Here is a 17,305-nt window from a genome sequence, read left to right as displayed (position 1 = left end):
TGAGCTGTTAGCAAGAGTAGACCACAAGGTTAAGTAAAACATATGCGGTAAGCAACCTAGAGACATATGTGTGAGCATCTATACTTAACTCCAAAAACAACTACCTTTCTACCCTATACAACACAACTTGAACATGTATGTATAGTAACTATAGTACCTCATCAACAAACCACCAACCAAAATCATCACACCATAACCTTATCCCACATATTTCTACCCTGTACAACACAACTTGAACATGTATGTATAGTAACCATAGTACCTCATCAACAAACCACCAACCAAAACCATCACACCATAACCTAATCCCACATTCATAAACTCTACGACCGATATAAATAAAATAATAGCATGCTCATGACCAAGAGCGCGGCAATTCGAATTGTTCTTACACCCTGCAGGGGGTACAACTTTACCCACACGACTCGAAGACCATTCGACTTGTGCTACTCACAAAAGTACACACAAGGGGGGTACTCAAGTCAACCTTTCTCATACCCGGAATCACCCACTTGCAATACCCCTACGGCACCTTTCTCATACCATCTTCACTGAAAAGAAAAGGTCGTGTGTACTTACCATAATACTCACAATTACAGACCATCTAGGGACATCGTTCAATCATGCCCAAGGACTAAGACAAGAGGATTTGTTATCGTCCACGATGTTTATCCTGACTATTCATTCACTACAACAAATTATTTTCCATGTGACCCAGCATAACATTTTAAAGCTGGTCCTACCAAGATCAGCAAGCCTCCGGTGCTCGTTGTATGCGGATGATGCTATTCATGAGATCCTAGAGGTTTTTGGAAAATAGTCTTGCCTGGTCACAAACCTGCACAAAACAGAGATCTTTTCAATCCGGTGTCAAGAGATGGATTTGGATCAAGTATTGACAAATTTCCTAGGCAACATCAGTTCTTTCCCTTGCAAATATTTGGGACTACCCCTTCACACTAAAAAGCTCCGACGTGTTGATGTCCAACCTCTGTTACCCAAGCTTGGCAATAGGTTGCAAGGGGGGGAAAGGAAAATTCCTAATGCTAGCAGGCCGTGAAATTATGGTAAAATCGGTCTTATTCTCTGAACTGACATACCACTTAAGAGTGTTCCCATTACAGAGTTGGTTAACCAAAAGGATTGATCATATACGACAAGGTTTTCTTTGGAAGGGTGACGCACCAGAAAAAGTAAGCGGAGGGCACTGTCTCATCAATTGGAGAACAGTGTGCCGGCTGAATGAGCTTGGAGGTTTTGGCATTTATGATCCCTAGAAATTCACCCAAGTAATGCATCTAAGATGGCTATGGCTCAGATGGAAAGACGAAAACAAACCTTAGAATTGCCAACATGTGATCAGGGAGACCTTGACCTCTTCAATACATCATCCATTATTACAATTGGCAATGGGGAAAACATCTTTTTGGAACTCCAGCTGGGTACATGGGCAAGCATCCAAAAATATTGCACCAGCACTCTATGCTAAAACTAGAAGAAAGAACTGTATGTTCAGCAAAGCAAGATCTCACGACCGACAATTTGATGAAAAGAGGATGTCCTCATGACCCGGTATGCAAGCTATACGAATAGGAAAACGAACTCCTATACACCTATGCAAAGAATGTGCCTACACGAGAAGTTTGGAAAAATATATCAGATTGACTGGGACTAAATGGCTTATCAGATTTCGCACAACACAAAAGCCCTTAAGGAAACAATTTAATGGCTTGCTTATATACTTTTAGTAGAATATATGGAAAGAAAGAAATCGATGCGTTTGATGGAGATTGCCTTCCAGCTCTTCATGTGGCTTTCAAGATTAAGGTGGAAGTCGATCAATATCGCAGAGCATTCTTAATCCAATAGTTCAGTTTTTGTGATATTGTTATCTTTTTATTGTAGCTAGATGGTGACCTATGTTTTAGTTGACTCTCGCCTCTATTGTATATCATGCAGTATCCTCTCAGTCACATGATCCATCTTGCATTCTGAATAACTTATTTTTCTCTTCTTACTTAATAAAATCGACATAACTCTTGCCGTCATTTAAAAAAAAACAATTACAGACCTAGCCAACGAAATAAAAAAGGCCTTTCAATTTCCAAATAACACAGTTGCATCTCCTCTTTTACCGTCCGTCCTCCAGCCGCGTCTTCTTTTCCACGCCAGCCTCATCCCTTGCCACTTCTCCGGCGTCGGTCCCCGCGCCGGGGCCGGCCCGTCCCTGCGCCCTGTTCCGTGCAGCCCATTGAGACCAACAGCAACTGGGGTTGACATGCTCTGCTATTTATTTGCCGCGCGCCAATGTCTTTACTCCCGCACGACACATGCTCGACGAAATGCCTGCGCCGTGCAATTGCATCTCTGCGCCGGTGTGCTCGCCCAGGGGAGGACTAAGTTGGCTTGTTGGCCTGTCAGATACTTGAGATTTCGAAAATTGATATCTGCAACTCTTGTTAAATGGACACGTCAACATCCGTATGGGGATAAGCTAACATGTGGTTGTCATGCTGCTTAACAAGGGAAGAGGAACAAGCGGAACAGCTAACATGGTGGCGGGCAAGTAGAGGGTCAGAGATGCGAGGATCATCAGTCTTACTCTCCTCAGGCCGTCAGATTGCGCGCGAACAAGATACAGTGGGTGGGAGTGGGACCTGCAAGAGAACACTTTTACAATTGAGGTTGTGGAAGTAGTAGCATATGTATGGCCAGAATGCAACGTAGCATCATCGTCTCCCCCGCTTCACAAGCCAATCCACTTGGATGACCACAAGAATTGCAGAAAAATATCAGTGAACAATCTCCTGACCTAGCAGATACTTGTTTCTATCCTTGGAGCCCTGGATTTGTTATTGGCATGGGAGCACTTGGCGAGCTGTGGAGGTATGTGGGGAGGCGCTTGACACGGTGATCGTGGTTCTGCCATACACCAGTGATGTTCTGAAAAGTGTGCTAGACTCGAGATGAGAACTCTGTAGAGGGCATTGGTTACTTGCCGATATTAAGAGACATGACATGACATGAACTCTGAGGAGCTTCAGAAACCAGTGGAGCGATATGTGCATATAAGGAGAAGCAGAAGCAGAAAACGTGTCCAAAGGTGGTGTCCAGAAGAGCAGTGTGAATAGACACGGAAGTGGCATCTATGGATACATATATATGTATGGGTTGAAGGTAACGTACCATTGTCTTCACCACCACAACTCAAGCCACTGTGTCACCAGCATGGCCACGAAACATACAAAAAAATCAGTGAGCAATCCTGAGTCCTGACCTCGCATATAGATAAATGTATTTGTAGCTCTACATGTTATTTCTTGCATGCTCAGTTCATTTGCTGTTAGTGATTTCATTCCTTCCCTACCTCTCTTGTTTCCATTGCTAGCTTGGTCTGAGCATGTCTGCTCATCTTCGGTCTTTTAGCTCCTTGTTTACTCCTTATTCCACTGTGTGGCATCGAAGGAGGAGAGAACTGAAGCTGCTTTGGTCACCGGTTTTCCCCTCCTGTACTAGTACGGCTCCTATCTCTTCTTCTCAGCAAGGTCATGTCCTATTAGTCGCATCTGCAGGCCCTTGCGAACAAGCATTATCACCAGCTGATTGCCATTCCTCTTCCCCTCGCGGCACCGATAACAGTGGTATCAGAAACAAGGAACGGAGGAGGAGGAGGCCGCGGAAGAGGAAGGAAACAGCCAAAGAAGGAGCGCGTGTGCTATCAGAGGAGGAAGTGTCGACTAGGATGGTGAAGCTCTACCAGAGTGGTGACCCCCTTGGGCGGAAGGAGTTGGGCCGACTGGTGGTGCAATGGCTAAAGCAGGGCATGCACTTAATGGCCTCCAAATTCGCTTCCTCAGAGATACAAGATGATGGGGCAGAATTGTCATTAGATGGGGGATCGTCAGATGGCCAAATGGGGTTTGTGATCCAGGCACAGCCATACCTCTCTGCCATTCCCATGCCCAAGGGACAGGAGGCACTCTGCTTCAAGGCCTCCACACACTATCCCACCCTCTTTGACAACTTTCAGCGAGAACTCCGTGATGTTCTGTTGCAACACCAGAATGAGGGCCTTATCACTGACTGGTGCTCCTCACAATCCTGGATGCTTCTGAAAGAACTGGCTAAATCTGCTGAGCATCGGGCAGCTGCACGCAAATCTAAAACTCCTGTTATGCACAGTACCCTTGGCATAAGCCTGAACAAGACAAGGCTGATGCAGACCAAAATAGATGACTTCGTTAAAAAGATGACAGACCTTCTAGACATAGAGCGAGATGCAGAACTGGAATTTACTCAGGAAGAGTTGAATGCCACTCCACTGATGGATGGTAAGTCAAAGCAGCCAGTCCAGTACTTGGTAACTCATGGTCAGGCACAAGAGCAGTGTGACACCATTTGCAATTTGAAAGTTATCAGCAGTGCAACTGGTATGTTTTATTTTTCAGTTTTTAATTTTGCGAGCACTGTGTTACTTGCATTGTGGCATTAGTATCGTGCAGTGTGAAGTGACTGATGTTTGTCAAAAGGAGTACTTCCCTTATTTTTCATGGTTAGTGGCACAGTATAAGTTTTTTGAGGGCTATATGTATTGAAGCACATAAAAGATGAATGTAGAGAATTTTTTGGAAAGAGGGTATTTGCCCATGCTTCTTTAAATTTTTTAACCTGTTATTGACTAGCTTTTAGTTAAGGTCAAGGTTTCCGTTTAGGTGGGCTAGGCAGTGATTAAGTACTATGCGGTCTAGGTGGGCTATGTTGCTGCCTTTTAAACCAGTGTTTAGGAATCACAAGTTCCCACCGACATGCATACAAAGATAAGGAGCTATACATTCTTCTAGCTTGTATTTTTAGATAACGTAAATAATGCTGTGCTGTTTGTTAGTTCCATCATACAGGGTTAAGACTCCTAGTTGAAATTTTAACTTGCTTCATATCTTCTTTGGTGCAGGGTTAACAGGCCTACATCTGGTCTTATTTAGAGTTGAGGGAAGTCACAAACTTCCTCCCACTAGACTCTCTCCTGGAGACTTGGTTTGTGTGAGAACATGCAATAGCCGGGGTGAGGTTGCCACTTCTTGCGTGCAAGGCTTTGTCCATAATCTCGGTGAGGATGGATGCAGCATTACAGTGGCATTGAAATCCCGCCGCGGTGATCCTACATTATCCAAGTTTTTTGGGAAAAGTGTGCGGATTGATCGGATACAGGCATTGGCTGATGCACTCACTTATGAGGTAATGCAATTCGGACATGTTTTTATATTGCTTTTGTTGGGTGACATGTCTGAATCATTTGCATTTGAACACTCAGCAAACCGTTTCTGGCTGTTTCAAATGAATCCATGACAGAAGTACCAAATTGATCATTTATTTTGAAGTCAGCTTTCCCCACACAACACCATTACATTGATACTTATTGCTGAATATAAGTAACATTGCCCTCTTGGACAAAGTGTATGATGTGTAACGTAGCTTGGAAAACTCGAATGCTGGATGGATATCTTCTGGAAATCTTATGCATTAATTGTGTTAAGCATAATTCAATCCTTGCAGAAATAGTATTATGGTGAAAACTTTCGAATCTTCCATGTTTTAACCATGTTGAAATGGGACTTCGGTGAAAAAAACTAATTACAACTCTTAACCATGTATAGTGTTCTTGTTTCAGTATCACCATATATTGCTAAAAATAAAGATCACAACTGTGCCTGTCTTGTATGCTACTGGTCTTTCTTTCTTTTTCATTTCAAGTACAGTATTCTTATTGGTGCAACATTGAGGGGGTGTGATATGTCATTTGGCTATGTTAGTATCACTGTTTTCTTAGAGGGATTGTTTTGATGATTTTACGGAACATAGAGCATGTATTATCTATGCGTTACTGTATGAGTATCATTTTTTTATATGGAAGTGTTATGCTGGTGCAAAAAATGGATCCTATTATTCTCAAGGTTTCCCTGTTGCCGCACAGCCAAGGGGGTGGTGGCTAGCAGCCCTAGGGCAGTGGCAACACCAGCCCCTCCTCCAAGTTGGCTCCACAAACTTAAGTACCAAGTTATCCTTTTAGATCAAAGTTATCTCTTTAATTAGGTAATCTATCTATTGTGAGTTAGGGAAGGGTTATCTCTAGTAGATCCAATCTGTTAGGTTTTTTTTAAACGAACCGACATGAGAGCTGCCTATTATATTAATAAGAAGAAGAGCCCGATGGGCTAATAACGCTCAATTAATTTGGGAAAACCGAGCAGAAAAACACAACACAACAGGCAACTACCTAGCTAAACTAGGTCTAAGGCACCACAACACCTTACCATCTACCTAGTTGCACTAGGCCTGAGATGGTCAACTTTTGCCGTAGAAGAGCCCAATGTTGTTCCAGGCCGGCCGAACCTTAAAACACGAGGAAGAAAACTCCCAGATGATGCCTCCAAGGAGGTAACAACATCAAAGACGCCGCCGTTGCCCACCTGGAAAAAAACCAGAATGGGTTTCCACCTTGAGAGCCTCCCAGAGAAGGCATAAAGCACCACAACATTGCCTCCAATGAGGGAACGACACCCAAGGGCGTCGTCGACGCTAGCATCTGCAGGAGGCCGAAGTAGGGCTTTCGCCAGGTGTTTCCACCCCCAATTGTGTAGAGGGGGGGGGGCAAACATTGTCGAACCACAAGCACATAGTAGCCCTCTCAAGCATGCATTGTCCAAAGAGCCAATGCTAGGCCGCAGAGCTCCCCGCGGGTCAGATTTGGGGGAAGGAGACATATCTAGCAAGGGGAAGAGCTCACAAGGCATAGGACTAGGACGAGCGCCGCGAGAAGAGGCTTGGAACGCCATTGCTGCCAAACTAACCAGATGGTAGTCCGAACTCAACGGATTCATGAAGGAAAGCTGACACCTCGCACATGCGCCACCCACGCCAAACCGCCATGCTCCCTGCAAGCCAGATAGGGGGTAATAGACCTACTTGGCAAGGGGAGGAGAAAAGCAACCTAGGGAGGCGAATGACAGCGAGCATAGTCAGCCTCGGCTACCGACACAAAGCCAGACAACCCAGCGCGGGACACCGATGACCACAGTCCGCCCATTGCGGCAGCATGCGCATGCCGTTGCATTCAGAGTAGTGGTGAACAGGGCAATCAGCAGCGCGGAGGCAACCCAGTCAGCCAACCTAGCGTGCCAACTACATTGCAAGAGCGTTCTCCGCCATCGTAGCCATGTCTGCCTAGACCCAGGAGCAGAAACGATGGCAGTGGAATCTCAGGGAGAGTTGGACATCGACCACGATAGTCGTCGAAGCATGCCAACGCGTAGATCCTTGCCAGGGCATGAAGATCCAGGCGGCGTGCCGTCGGGCGCACGGATTAGGCCACAACTCCACGTCGATGTGCCCCCGCAACGTCGAGCGTGCGGATCTGGCTGCCGCGCCACCTGTCATGTGACGGCCTCATCGGGCGCATCAACTGGAGTCACATGTAGATCCGATGGAGGGGTGGGGGGCTCGCTGGGTGCATCAGTGCCGGAACAAGACGAGCACGTAGCTCTACGTATAGGGGAAGATGAGGAGAGAGAGAAGGGAGGGAAGGCGCGACAGCCGCTGTTTGGTGCCACCGCTGGCCGCCACCTCCGGCCACTGATGGCGGCGGCGGCTGCACCAAGTTACCTACCGAGGTGGGGTCGCCATCTCCAGAAGCTGGATGACCGGAGCGTCGCCATGGTTTTCATCCGCTACAACGAGGGCGCTAAGGGCTATCGCATCTATGATCCCATGTCTTGGCGTGTGCGTGTGACTCGTGACACCATCTTCGATGAAGGCGCTAGCTGGGATTGGTATGCGGAAGCTGGCTGGAGCTTTGCTTCGACGAGCAAGTTCATCGTCACGTACACGGTAAATGAAGAACTCCAAGGCGCACCATCACCTCTTGACGAGACGGCGAGCCCTGCACCAACAACACCAGGCGGCTCATCTACACCAGCCAGGGAACCAAATTTCATTTTGCCACCGTTGAACGATGGCGTCCGTCTGGATGCCAAACACGCCGACACGCCGGTTCTCTACCGCATCAGCAACAACATTCTTGGTAGCGGAAGATCGCCTCCAGGCTATGCGACATGGGAGCTAGAGGACAGCGAGCTCCACCTAATCTGCGCAGGTGAGCCGAACACCTACGCCGAAATGGAACTGATGAGGTGTGGCGGGCGGCAATGCGTGAGGAGATGAAGGCCATGGAGGAGAACGACACTTGAGAGCTGGTGGACTTGTCGCGCAGTCACCGCCCGATTGGCTTGAAATGGGTCTTCAAGCTGAAGAAGAACGAGATCGGCACCGCCATCAAACACAAGGCGCGTCTCATTGCCAAGGGCTATGTCCAGCAGCCCGAAGTGGATTTCGACGAGGTGTTCTCGCCCGTCGCTCGGCTTGAGTCCGTTTGGCTGCTGCTGGCTCTTGCTGCCCATGAGGGGTGGCCCATCTACCACATGGATGTGAAGTCCGCCTTTCTCAACGGCGTGCTCCAGGAGGAGGTCTACATTACGCAATCACGCGGTTTTGTCGTCGCCGAAAAAGAAGGGAAGGTGCTGCGATTCAAGAAGGCCCTCTATGGACTCCGTCAAGCACCGCGTGCGTGGAATGCACGACTTGATAGCACACTGAAGCATCTTGGGTTCAAGCAGAGAGCCCATGAAGTCATTGTCTACGGACTTGGCCATGGCGGTGCGCAACTGCTCGTCGGCGTCTATGTCGATGATCTGGTCATCACCGGGTTTGAGAAGAGCGAGATCGAGCGCTTCAAAGGAGAAATGAAGGCTCAATTTAGCATGAGTGACCTCTGCCTCCTCTCCTTCTACCTCGGCATCGAGGTGCAGCAGAACAGGGGAGGGATCATGTTAAGTCAGGGGAGCTATGTCAGGCGAATCTTGAAGATGCCTGAGATGACGGACTGTAATCTGGCACACACCCCTATGGAGGAGAGGCTCAAGCTGAGCTGCAACAACATGGCAGCAAAGCTGGACGCCACCTAGTACCGACAGCTTGTCGGCAGCCTTCGGTACCTTGTTCATACTCAACCGGATATCACGTTCGTGGTCGGGTACATGAGTAGGTTCCTGGAGTGGCCAACCGAGGAGCACATGACTGTCGTTAAGCGCATCCTCCGCTACATCGCTGGCACGATCCACTACTACTGCTACTTCGCATGCGGGACAGAGGAGTCGCAGTTGATCGGCTACAACGACAGTGACCTCGCCGGCGATATTGACACTCGCAAGAGTACGTCCGGAGTGATCTTCTTCCTCGGGCATAGCATGGTGAGCTGGCAATGCCTCAAGCAGCGGGTGGTTGCTCTGTCTTCCTGTAAGGCAGTGTATGCCGCCGCAACCACGGCAGCGAGCCAAGGCGTTTGGCTGGCTCGGCTGCTCGACGATTTCAAAGGAAAGCAAGCTGAAGCAGTCAAGCTGAAGATGGACAACATATCCGCAATAACACTTAGCAAGAATCTCGTTTTCCATGAGCGCAGCAAGCACATCGATGTGCGCTACCACTTCATTCATGAGTGCACGGAGAACGGGAGCATCAATGCTGAATTCATCGGCACCAAGGGTCAGCTCACAGACATTCTAACGAAGGCACTTGGGCGAGTCAAATTCCATGAGCCATGGGCAAGAATTGGAATGGTCGAAATCAAGCAATCACACAAGGTTTAAGGGGTGATTTGTTAGTAAACCTTATGTGAGTTATAGCCAATTTAATTCTGCTGTTTTTTTTTTCCAGTCAATTGAGAGGCCACTAAGGCCACAATCAATAGGCTGTTAGGTCCGTTTTTAGTAGGCCATTATGGTTGTGTTTAATAGGTCATTAAGGCCACGTTTAGTCCTTATACTCTATAAATAAAGAGGAAAGAAACCAGAAAAGCTGCCGCTGTCGCAGCACCAAAACTACTTGTGTCCAGTGTGTGCTTCACGTGTGTTTCTTCACCAAGTTCAGGATCAAATCCAACAGAGATGACGTGAGGGCCTCAGCCAAGCTGATTCAACTGTTGTCACAAGCTCTTATCCAATCTTTTAGTTCTCTGGCCATAAATATAAGGCCAAGGGGACTCATGATAATGAAAAAGGAATTAAGGGGGAATCCTCCAGGTCTCTAGCTCTCAAGCCCTAGACGCATTACATAGTTCTCCAAGATATCTAGTGGTGCGATGTTGTAATCTATTTATATTAACTTTGCCTGGAATATTATTTTATTCATTAATTTGTCTCTATAGTAATATTATAGGAAGAATTGTTGTTCTTAAATGATCCGAAACAATATTACAGTTCTGTTGCATCAGAATACTAGGAAATGGATAAATTTTCTTGCGGTAGTGCTATGTGAATTTTAAGTCATGTTTAACTACAAGCTTGAGATGCTCAACTCATTCATCTATGAATATGATCTGCAGCGCAATTGTGAAGCATTGTTGCTTCTTCAGAAGAGAGGTTTGCAGAAAAGAAATGCATCCATTGGGGTAGTAGCCACTCTGTTCGGAGACAAGGAAGATGTGATAAGTCTGGAGCAAAATAATTTGATCAACTTAGGTGAATCGGAAATGCGTGATGATGGTTTCTTGGGGAGGTACAACTACAACTTTGATACCTCTCAATCAAAGGCTCTTGCACTGGCCTTGAACAAGAAGAGGCCTGTCCTAGTCATCCAAGGGCCTCCTGGAACCGGCAAAACTGGTTTGCTTAGCTATCTTATTGCATGTGTTGTCCACCGAGGTGAACGTGTCCTAGTAACAGCTCCTAGCAATGCAGCGATTGATAACCTAGTGGACAAGTTATCAAGTACTGGACTGAACATTGTACGAGTTGGAAACCCTTCTAGGATATCTCCATCTGTTGCATCAAAGTCCTTGGGAGAGATTGTTACCAGGAAGCTTGAGGAATTCACTGAAGAGTTTGAGAGGAAAAAATCTGACTTGAGAAAGGACTTAAAGCAGTGCATACAGGATGACTCTTTAGCTTCAGGTATTCGTCAACTATTAAAAAAACTTGGAAAGGACTATAAGAAGAAAGAGAAGGAAACAATCAGGGAGGTTCTTTCAAATGCTGAGGTGGTCCTATCAACTAATATAGGGGCAGCTGATCCTCTTATCAGGAGAATTGGTTGCTTTGACCTGGTAGTTATAGATGAAGCTGGACAAGCAATTGAGCCCGCATGCTGGATCCCTATATTACAAGGAACGCGTTGCATTCTTGCTGGTGATCACCGTCAGCTTGCACCTGTAGTATTATCAAGAGAGGCTATGGAAGGTGGGCTAGGAATGTCTTTATTGGAAAGGGCTTCATCGTTGCATGATGAACTACTCACTACAAAGTTAACGATGCAATACAGAATGCATGATTCAATAGCTAGTTGGGCATCGAACGAGATGTATGGCGGGTTGGTCAAATCCTCCCCATCTGTCGCTTCTCGCCTTCTTGTTCATTATCCATTTATCAAGGTACCAAGGCCCTGTTCCTGTTGCTATAAGTCTAAAGAATTTATCCAGTACCTTCTCAATTCCAGTTAATAGAAATCTATAACCAAGAATCTTAGTCCTATCAAGGCTAGACATTACTGTTTCATTGTAGATGTTATACCCCACTATGGTACAGGTCACATTACATGCCACCTAGCTAAGAAATGGTGCAGCTTTGTTTTTCACATCTCTTTTGAATACCAATGTCATTACCAACAAAGCTGACTCTGAACCTGATGGTGTAGAATTCAATCACATTTCTTTCACATAGTAGTTTTAGAACGAAGTGTTGCTTGCAATCCTACATTGTAAGTTATCTACATATTGTACCACTATTTTATTCCAAGAAATGCTGTAGTTTAGGGATTATATGAAGTTAATTAATCTACATCCTGTCAAAAGTATACTATGTCTTATTTAACAGACTGCTATTTGCTAATAGTGTGCTGAAAGCTACTGGCTTCATGCCAGTTTTATTGAGCGGACACTACTAGATTGCCTCCCTTCAAAATTTCTGTTGCAGATTTTGATTTATTGCTATACCATGTAGATTTCAAGTCTCTCCAATCAAAACAAGACAGTAGATTTCTTGCTAAATAAAGGAAAAATGAACAGTATTTTGGAACCTACCTTGATTTCATATTTGTGAGACAAGCTATGAAGCCTTCCTAGTTCCTACTTTGAGTTCCATTGGAAATTTGAATAGCTGTACTTACTGTCCTATTGATGTATTGATGGTGCTTTATATAATTTTCCAGATACAATTACATTTTTTTCGGTCTGATGGACCCCTAAATTCTTGAATTGAATTACGTTCTAATTGGTGATAAGTTATTTCTTCCTTGTTTCAGGTCAGTTGGATGACTCAGTGTGCCTTGATTTTACTTGATACTCGAATGCCATATGGAAGTCTAAATATTGACTGCGAAGAGAGTTTAGACCCAGCTGGTACAGGTTCATTTTATAACAATGGTGAAGCGGATATAGTTGCACAGCATGTTCTCAATCTTGTGCAATGCGGTATGTGCCTGTTTTCCTTGATCTGATACTTCTGCTGCATTTTTATATGCTCAACTTGTTCTGAATTTTTTTTCTGTCTTCATTGTTTATAAAATTAGTTAACAGAAGCAGTTGAGCCTCAGATGAGGCAACAACATAGTCTTAGATGAGGCCCCGCTTTGTTGATTCTCTTTACTACATATGCAGTGGGGACAATCTATTATTACTTCTCATCCGTTGAAACATTCTACTCCTACTATTGGGGCTTAGAATGTTCAAGTTGCTAACATATGAATGAATTTGTGAAGGTGTCTCTCCAACTTCCATTGCTGTTCAGTCCCCTTACATTGCACAAGTACAATTGTTACGGGACAGGCTTGAAGAACATCCAGCGGCTTCTGGAGTTGAGATTTCAACCATAGATAGCTTCCAGGGTAGGGAAGCAGATGCAGTTGTCATATCAATGGTAAGCTCTGGTTCTGGTGTCATTCAGTGTCCTCAAGGTGACAATGTTATACAATAGCAAGTTGACCTATAAGGTTATACCAAGCAGGTAATGGATCACTTCTTCTTGAAATACTAAAAATGTTTCCTTTCCCCTCAATCTTGTTAGGTTCGGTCGAATTCCTTGGGAGCAGTAGGGTTCCTTGGCGACAGTAGGCGGATGAATGTGGCCATTACAAGGGCAAGGTCACACTGTGCAGTGGTGTGCGATAGTTCTACTATTTGTAAAAATGCTTTCCTGGCGAGGCTCCTTCGCCATATCCGGCAGCACGGCCAAGTCAGACATGTGGAACCGGGTTCCTTGGATGGAGATTCAGGCCTTGGATTTAATCCACCAGCCTTGCCCTCCTTAGGTTAGTGATAACTTGCCACGAAATGCTACACACTGAATGTTGTGTTCCTTGGACAGACATTCTGTAACATACTGGATGCCTGATAGTGGGTCTCCTGTAACTGTAAATGTTGTGTACTGAATGTTCAATTACAGTGACGTATAGCAAATGAAATTTCACAATTGAGGAATATAGAAGTTAACTCGTGGTCTGTAAATTTCTCAATGAAATTCATGGGGACCAAGTGGAAATTTCTTAAATAAATATCATTTACCTCTTTCTTTCTTTTTTTCTTTTTCCATCCCGCAATCTGCTGTTCCGATAATTTTGGTAGGGTTCTGTACTGATGGAAGAGAAAAAACGGACTGCACTGCTGTATCTGTATTTTCTTTTCACCATTTGATGTTCCACATATCTAGATTTGCTTTTGGTTTGAGTGGCTCAGGAACGAGCTTTTTTTTTTTTGGAACTGGAACAATGTGGAGTGCCGCGTAATCTTCGTCCATGCGTAAGAGCAGTGCCGAGGGCATCGTTATTGGCCCATCGAAGATTGCTACAAAGGCGTGGTGATGTGGCTCACCATGCTATTTTGGTTTGGACAGCGAGGATGCCACCACCGTCGCTAATTTGGGCAGAGCTAGGATTAGACGACACCTAAGGCTGAGTTAGTATCTCGATGGCTAGTGTAATACCGAATTTTTGAAAAAAAGAAAAAGAAAAGAGAGATTTGACCAGAATTTGACTTTTTGATCCGTTGCTCGTATGAACGATCGGAGACCGTGGTTGCGTTCATCTCGTCAAGATGAACCCATTTTGCTATTCATATGTCTGTTCCGGGTATTTTGTGATCCGTAGCAAGCCCAATAAATCTAAACCGTTGATTTTTTAAAAAAAAATTATAAAAGACGGATGGGTCGGTCGTCAACCCGGCCCATCCGTCCAGAGGCTTCTCGCTCCCTCTCGCGTTCTCTCTCTCTTTCTCTCTCCCACCGCCGTGCGCTGTCTGTTCCTGTCGCTGCTGTGCGGTGCTGCGCCGCCGGCCGCCGTCTCCTCCACCGGACCAGCACGCCACCGTCGGCCGCCGTTGCACCGCACCGAGCACCGGCCACCATCGCTCCCACTCCTGCTATCGCCGTCGCGCCGCACAGCGCCGCTGCGCGCTACCGCTGCTCGCCGCGCTGCTGCACCGCGCCCACCGGCCGTGCGCCGCCGTTGGCCGCCGTGCCTCTGTGCTAGCCGCTGTGCGAAGCAGCAGCAACTGACCGAGGCAGCACCAGCCGGCCGAAGGCACCGAGCGGAGAGCCAGGAAGAGAAGCCAGGAAGAAGGAAGAAAAGGAAGAAAGAGAAAAGAAAAGAAAAGAGAAGAAAAAAAAGAAGGAGAAAAGGAAAAAAAAGGAAGGAAAAAAAAGGAAGGAAAAAAAGGGAAGAAGAAGAAAAAGGGAAAAGTTGGAAATTTCGGAATTTCGTCAGATTCGTCGTCAATCTTTCGAAGGCGATTTCTCGGTAATTTATGGACGTTTGTGGTTGGATTAAATCAAATCAAGCAATTCGTGTCGTATCATTTCATGTGATCAATAGTTTGATTCGTTTCGATAATCATTATTTATTCGAAGATACGACATCCAAGTCAAAGTATTCTTTTCGTTCATCGGAGCGAAGTCTAATTAGTGAGAAGTTTAGTTCGACTCTGAATTAGAAATAGTGTATCATTTCATGTGATACAGTTTCTGTTCGGTTTTCCGAAATATAGGCGTATACGCGACGTTTTCAGACGTAGGGTTGACGCTTCATATTTTATGTGTTTTAAATGCTTTAGTGCTAATAGCATACCTGTACAGGTGGTACCACTTCTGGGCGTTCTTGATCGAATTTTCTTCGTCGCTTTTGATAAAAGGCAAGTGACGTGGGGGTGTGATTTCGTGCTATGTTTATATTCATGTCTTACTTCTTTTGCAAATAAAATTGAAGTATATGATTTTCTTTTCTAATCCATTTAAATTATGGATGATGTTGCATTTGATTATTTAAATCAATGATTTTCTTATTGGTTTGGATTGTACCTTTGTCTTTATGAATCAGTTGTGGTTTTATCATGAGCCATTCAAAAAAAAAGAATAAAGAATTGACGTCAATTCACATGCATACATATGCATTTATGCACTTCATATGGTGATAAAGGCCGATCACTGCCATCGTGCGTGATTCGTACCGGTACATGGAGTTGCATAAGATGTTGGCATCGTCCAGCTCTCAAATGGAGTTGCATCATGGCATTCATACATTTCTTTTTATGATATTTGGAGAATACAGAATTCTGGGAGTTGAATGCCATATTTTGTGGAAGACTGGGTTGAAGTTTGTCGTTATTTTCTCGACAAATATTTTGAAATGATGATCTCTTTAAAATCATGGGTTTTTCTTGTTGATGTGAGAAGAATGTTTATTTCCCAAATGCTTTTGAACGAAGGGAGGTATGTTTATATTCATAGCTGTTACTTGCTGAGCTCGTCTCATCCCTTGTTAAATCTTTTACAGGTATGTTTAGATGCTGACGTGCATTTTTGGGGATGGATCTGGGTAGTTGCACACACTACCTCCTCACAATGTCGATAGCTCACCCGGTGCTTAGAGGTTGTGCTTTTGATGGTTTGTCGTTTGCTTGGTTCATGTTGTGGTATGACGCTGGTAGTGTCATGACGGTTTCTTTATATATGTTGGTTATATCATATTTTGTCTGCCTGAGATCTTTTCTTGTGGTCAGTTATACTTCCCTATAGAGGAAATGCTGCCAAAATTTTCTATTTTCAAATAATTAAGCTTAGTTTTAAAGTAGGGTGTTACAGCTTGGTATCAGAGCCTAGGCTTTAGATCCTAGGTAATTGAATGATGAACCTGACACACTTGCACAAATAGAATGGGTATGGGATGCATTGCATTGCATACGTCTGTTTATCTTTGTTCGCTTATGTTCACTATCTCAGATAAGTACTATTGAAGTTACTTGTTTGATTGTCCACATATTCTTTAGTGTTTTATCGTTGATATATATTGTTAAGTTGTTGGAGCCAGTTCCGTTGGAATGGTGGATTTGTCAGGGCGTTAAATTTGTTACCTTAGTCCTTAGAACCTGAGAAGCTTCAGAGGATCAATAGCATAATTATTGTATGGCACTGCAGATGGGTTAAGTGGAGGGCCCCCATGATGCCTTTTCTGCATTGCCAGGTGAGGTTGACCAAGAGTTAGGTTTGCGATCCAACTATCCACATACAGAGCGAATATTTTGGGTACGAGATGGACTGGTCCCCATGTCGTTGACCCTAACTATTCGTTCTCGGAATGTCGGAGAAATGGATCGATGTGTGCCTTACCATAGAAGATAAGGTGATAATGTTTTCAACCTAACCATTAGAATGGTGTGGGTTTTTTTTCCCATGGAGTCGGGGCAATCTTTTTACCAATTGTGTGAAGATGTGTTGATAGTGAGATCCTAATAGGGTTCTGGGAGTTTTTTCTAATCTTTTGCTAGAGTTGTACCCTAGTTGTTGATGTTTTGAGGATTAGTTAACACCTCGTGTTTAAGTTGAAATGTTTACATACCTTATGTGTCAGTTTCTTTAATATTTGAGAATAATCTTTTGTGGTTGGAATATCTATGCATGTTTTGAAATGATTATTCGAGGTAGTTTTATTTGTTAAGTTAGCCTTTGTGGAATAGTCCACTGGCTATGGGAGTTGGAGATATCGATTGCGTTGAAACAACCGATTTGCATCGAAGTGATGCTAATGGAGTGACACCTTCCTTAAGGATGCATCAGTTGTTTCAAACCTGTTTTGTGAGGTTCCACAATTGGAATACCTAAGGTTGGCCCTTGCGGGGCTGAGGTAGAGATTTTGGTTGACTCGTGTTATGTTTCTGATATCGCTTAGCTAAACCTGTCATCCTTGACATGGGAATTCATTTGCTTTGAAGCTTGAA

General features: G+C 44.7%; 1 protein-coding gene and 1 long non-coding RNA gene across 5 annotated transcripts; both read left to right on the top strand.

Moving 5' to 3' along the window:
• The first annotated feature begins 2,881 nt into the window (after window positions 1–2,881).
• Window positions 2,882–13,615, top strand: LOC133896746 (uncharacterized). Of its 4 annotated transcripts, none has more exons than XM_062337353.1 (8): window positions 2,882–3,177; window positions 3,466–3,515; window positions 3,640–4,430; window positions 4,952–5,235; window positions 10,433–11,476; window positions 12,346–12,514; window positions 12,802–12,959; window positions 13,107–13,615. In XM_062337353.1, the coding sequence occupies exons 1-8, from the start codon at window positions 3,163–3,165 to the stop codon at window positions 13,353–13,355; spliced, it is 2,760 nt and encodes a 919-aa protein (XP_062193337.1). In that variant the 5' UTR covers window positions 2,882–3,162; the 3' UTR covers window positions 13,356–13,615. The 4 variants fall into 4 exon arrangements, with proteins under 4 accessions (XP_062193337.1, XP_062193336.1, XP_062193335.1 ...); XM_062337352.1 differs by having other exon boundaries at window positions 2,882–3,255; XM_062337351.1 differs by having other exon boundaries at window positions 3,389–4,430.
• A 1,152-nt stretch (window positions 13,616–14,767) lies between these two features.
• On the top strand, window positions 14,768–16,055 carry LOC133896799 (uncharacterized). Its single transcript, XR_009905836.1, has 2 exons — window positions 14,768–14,832; window positions 15,865–16,055. It is a non-coding gene; the product is annotated as an uncharacterized LOC133896799 (long non-coding RNA).
• Window positions 16,056–17,305: the final 1,250 nt, after the last annotated feature.

The sequence above is a fragment of the Phragmites australis genome, chromosome 17 (genome assembly GCF_958298935.1).
Source record: "Phragmites australis chromosome 17, lpPhrAust1.1, whole genome shotgun sequence".
Classification (NCBI taxonomy): domain Eukaryota; kingdom Viridiplantae; phylum Streptophyta; class Magnoliopsida; order Poales; family Poaceae; genus Phragmites; species Phragmites australis.
The sequence above is the reverse complement of the archived record's forward strand: the minus strand, read 5'-3'. Positions and strand labels throughout refer to the sequence as shown.

Excerpts from the sequence above, each read along its gene's own strand:
- LOC133896746 (XM_062337350.1), top strand. The coding sequence starts at position 3,163 with ATGTATGGGTTGAAGGTAACGTACCATTGTCTTCACCACCACAACTCA. Across the intron at positions 5,236-10,432 it reads CTGATGCACTCACTTATGAG|CGCAATTGTGAAGCATTGTT; the intron begins GTAATGCAATTC and ends TATGATCTGCAG. Across the intron at positions 12,515-12,801 it reads TCTCAATCTTGTGCAATGCG|GTGTCTCTCCAACTTCCATT; the intron begins GTATGTGCCTGT and ends GAATTTGTGAAG.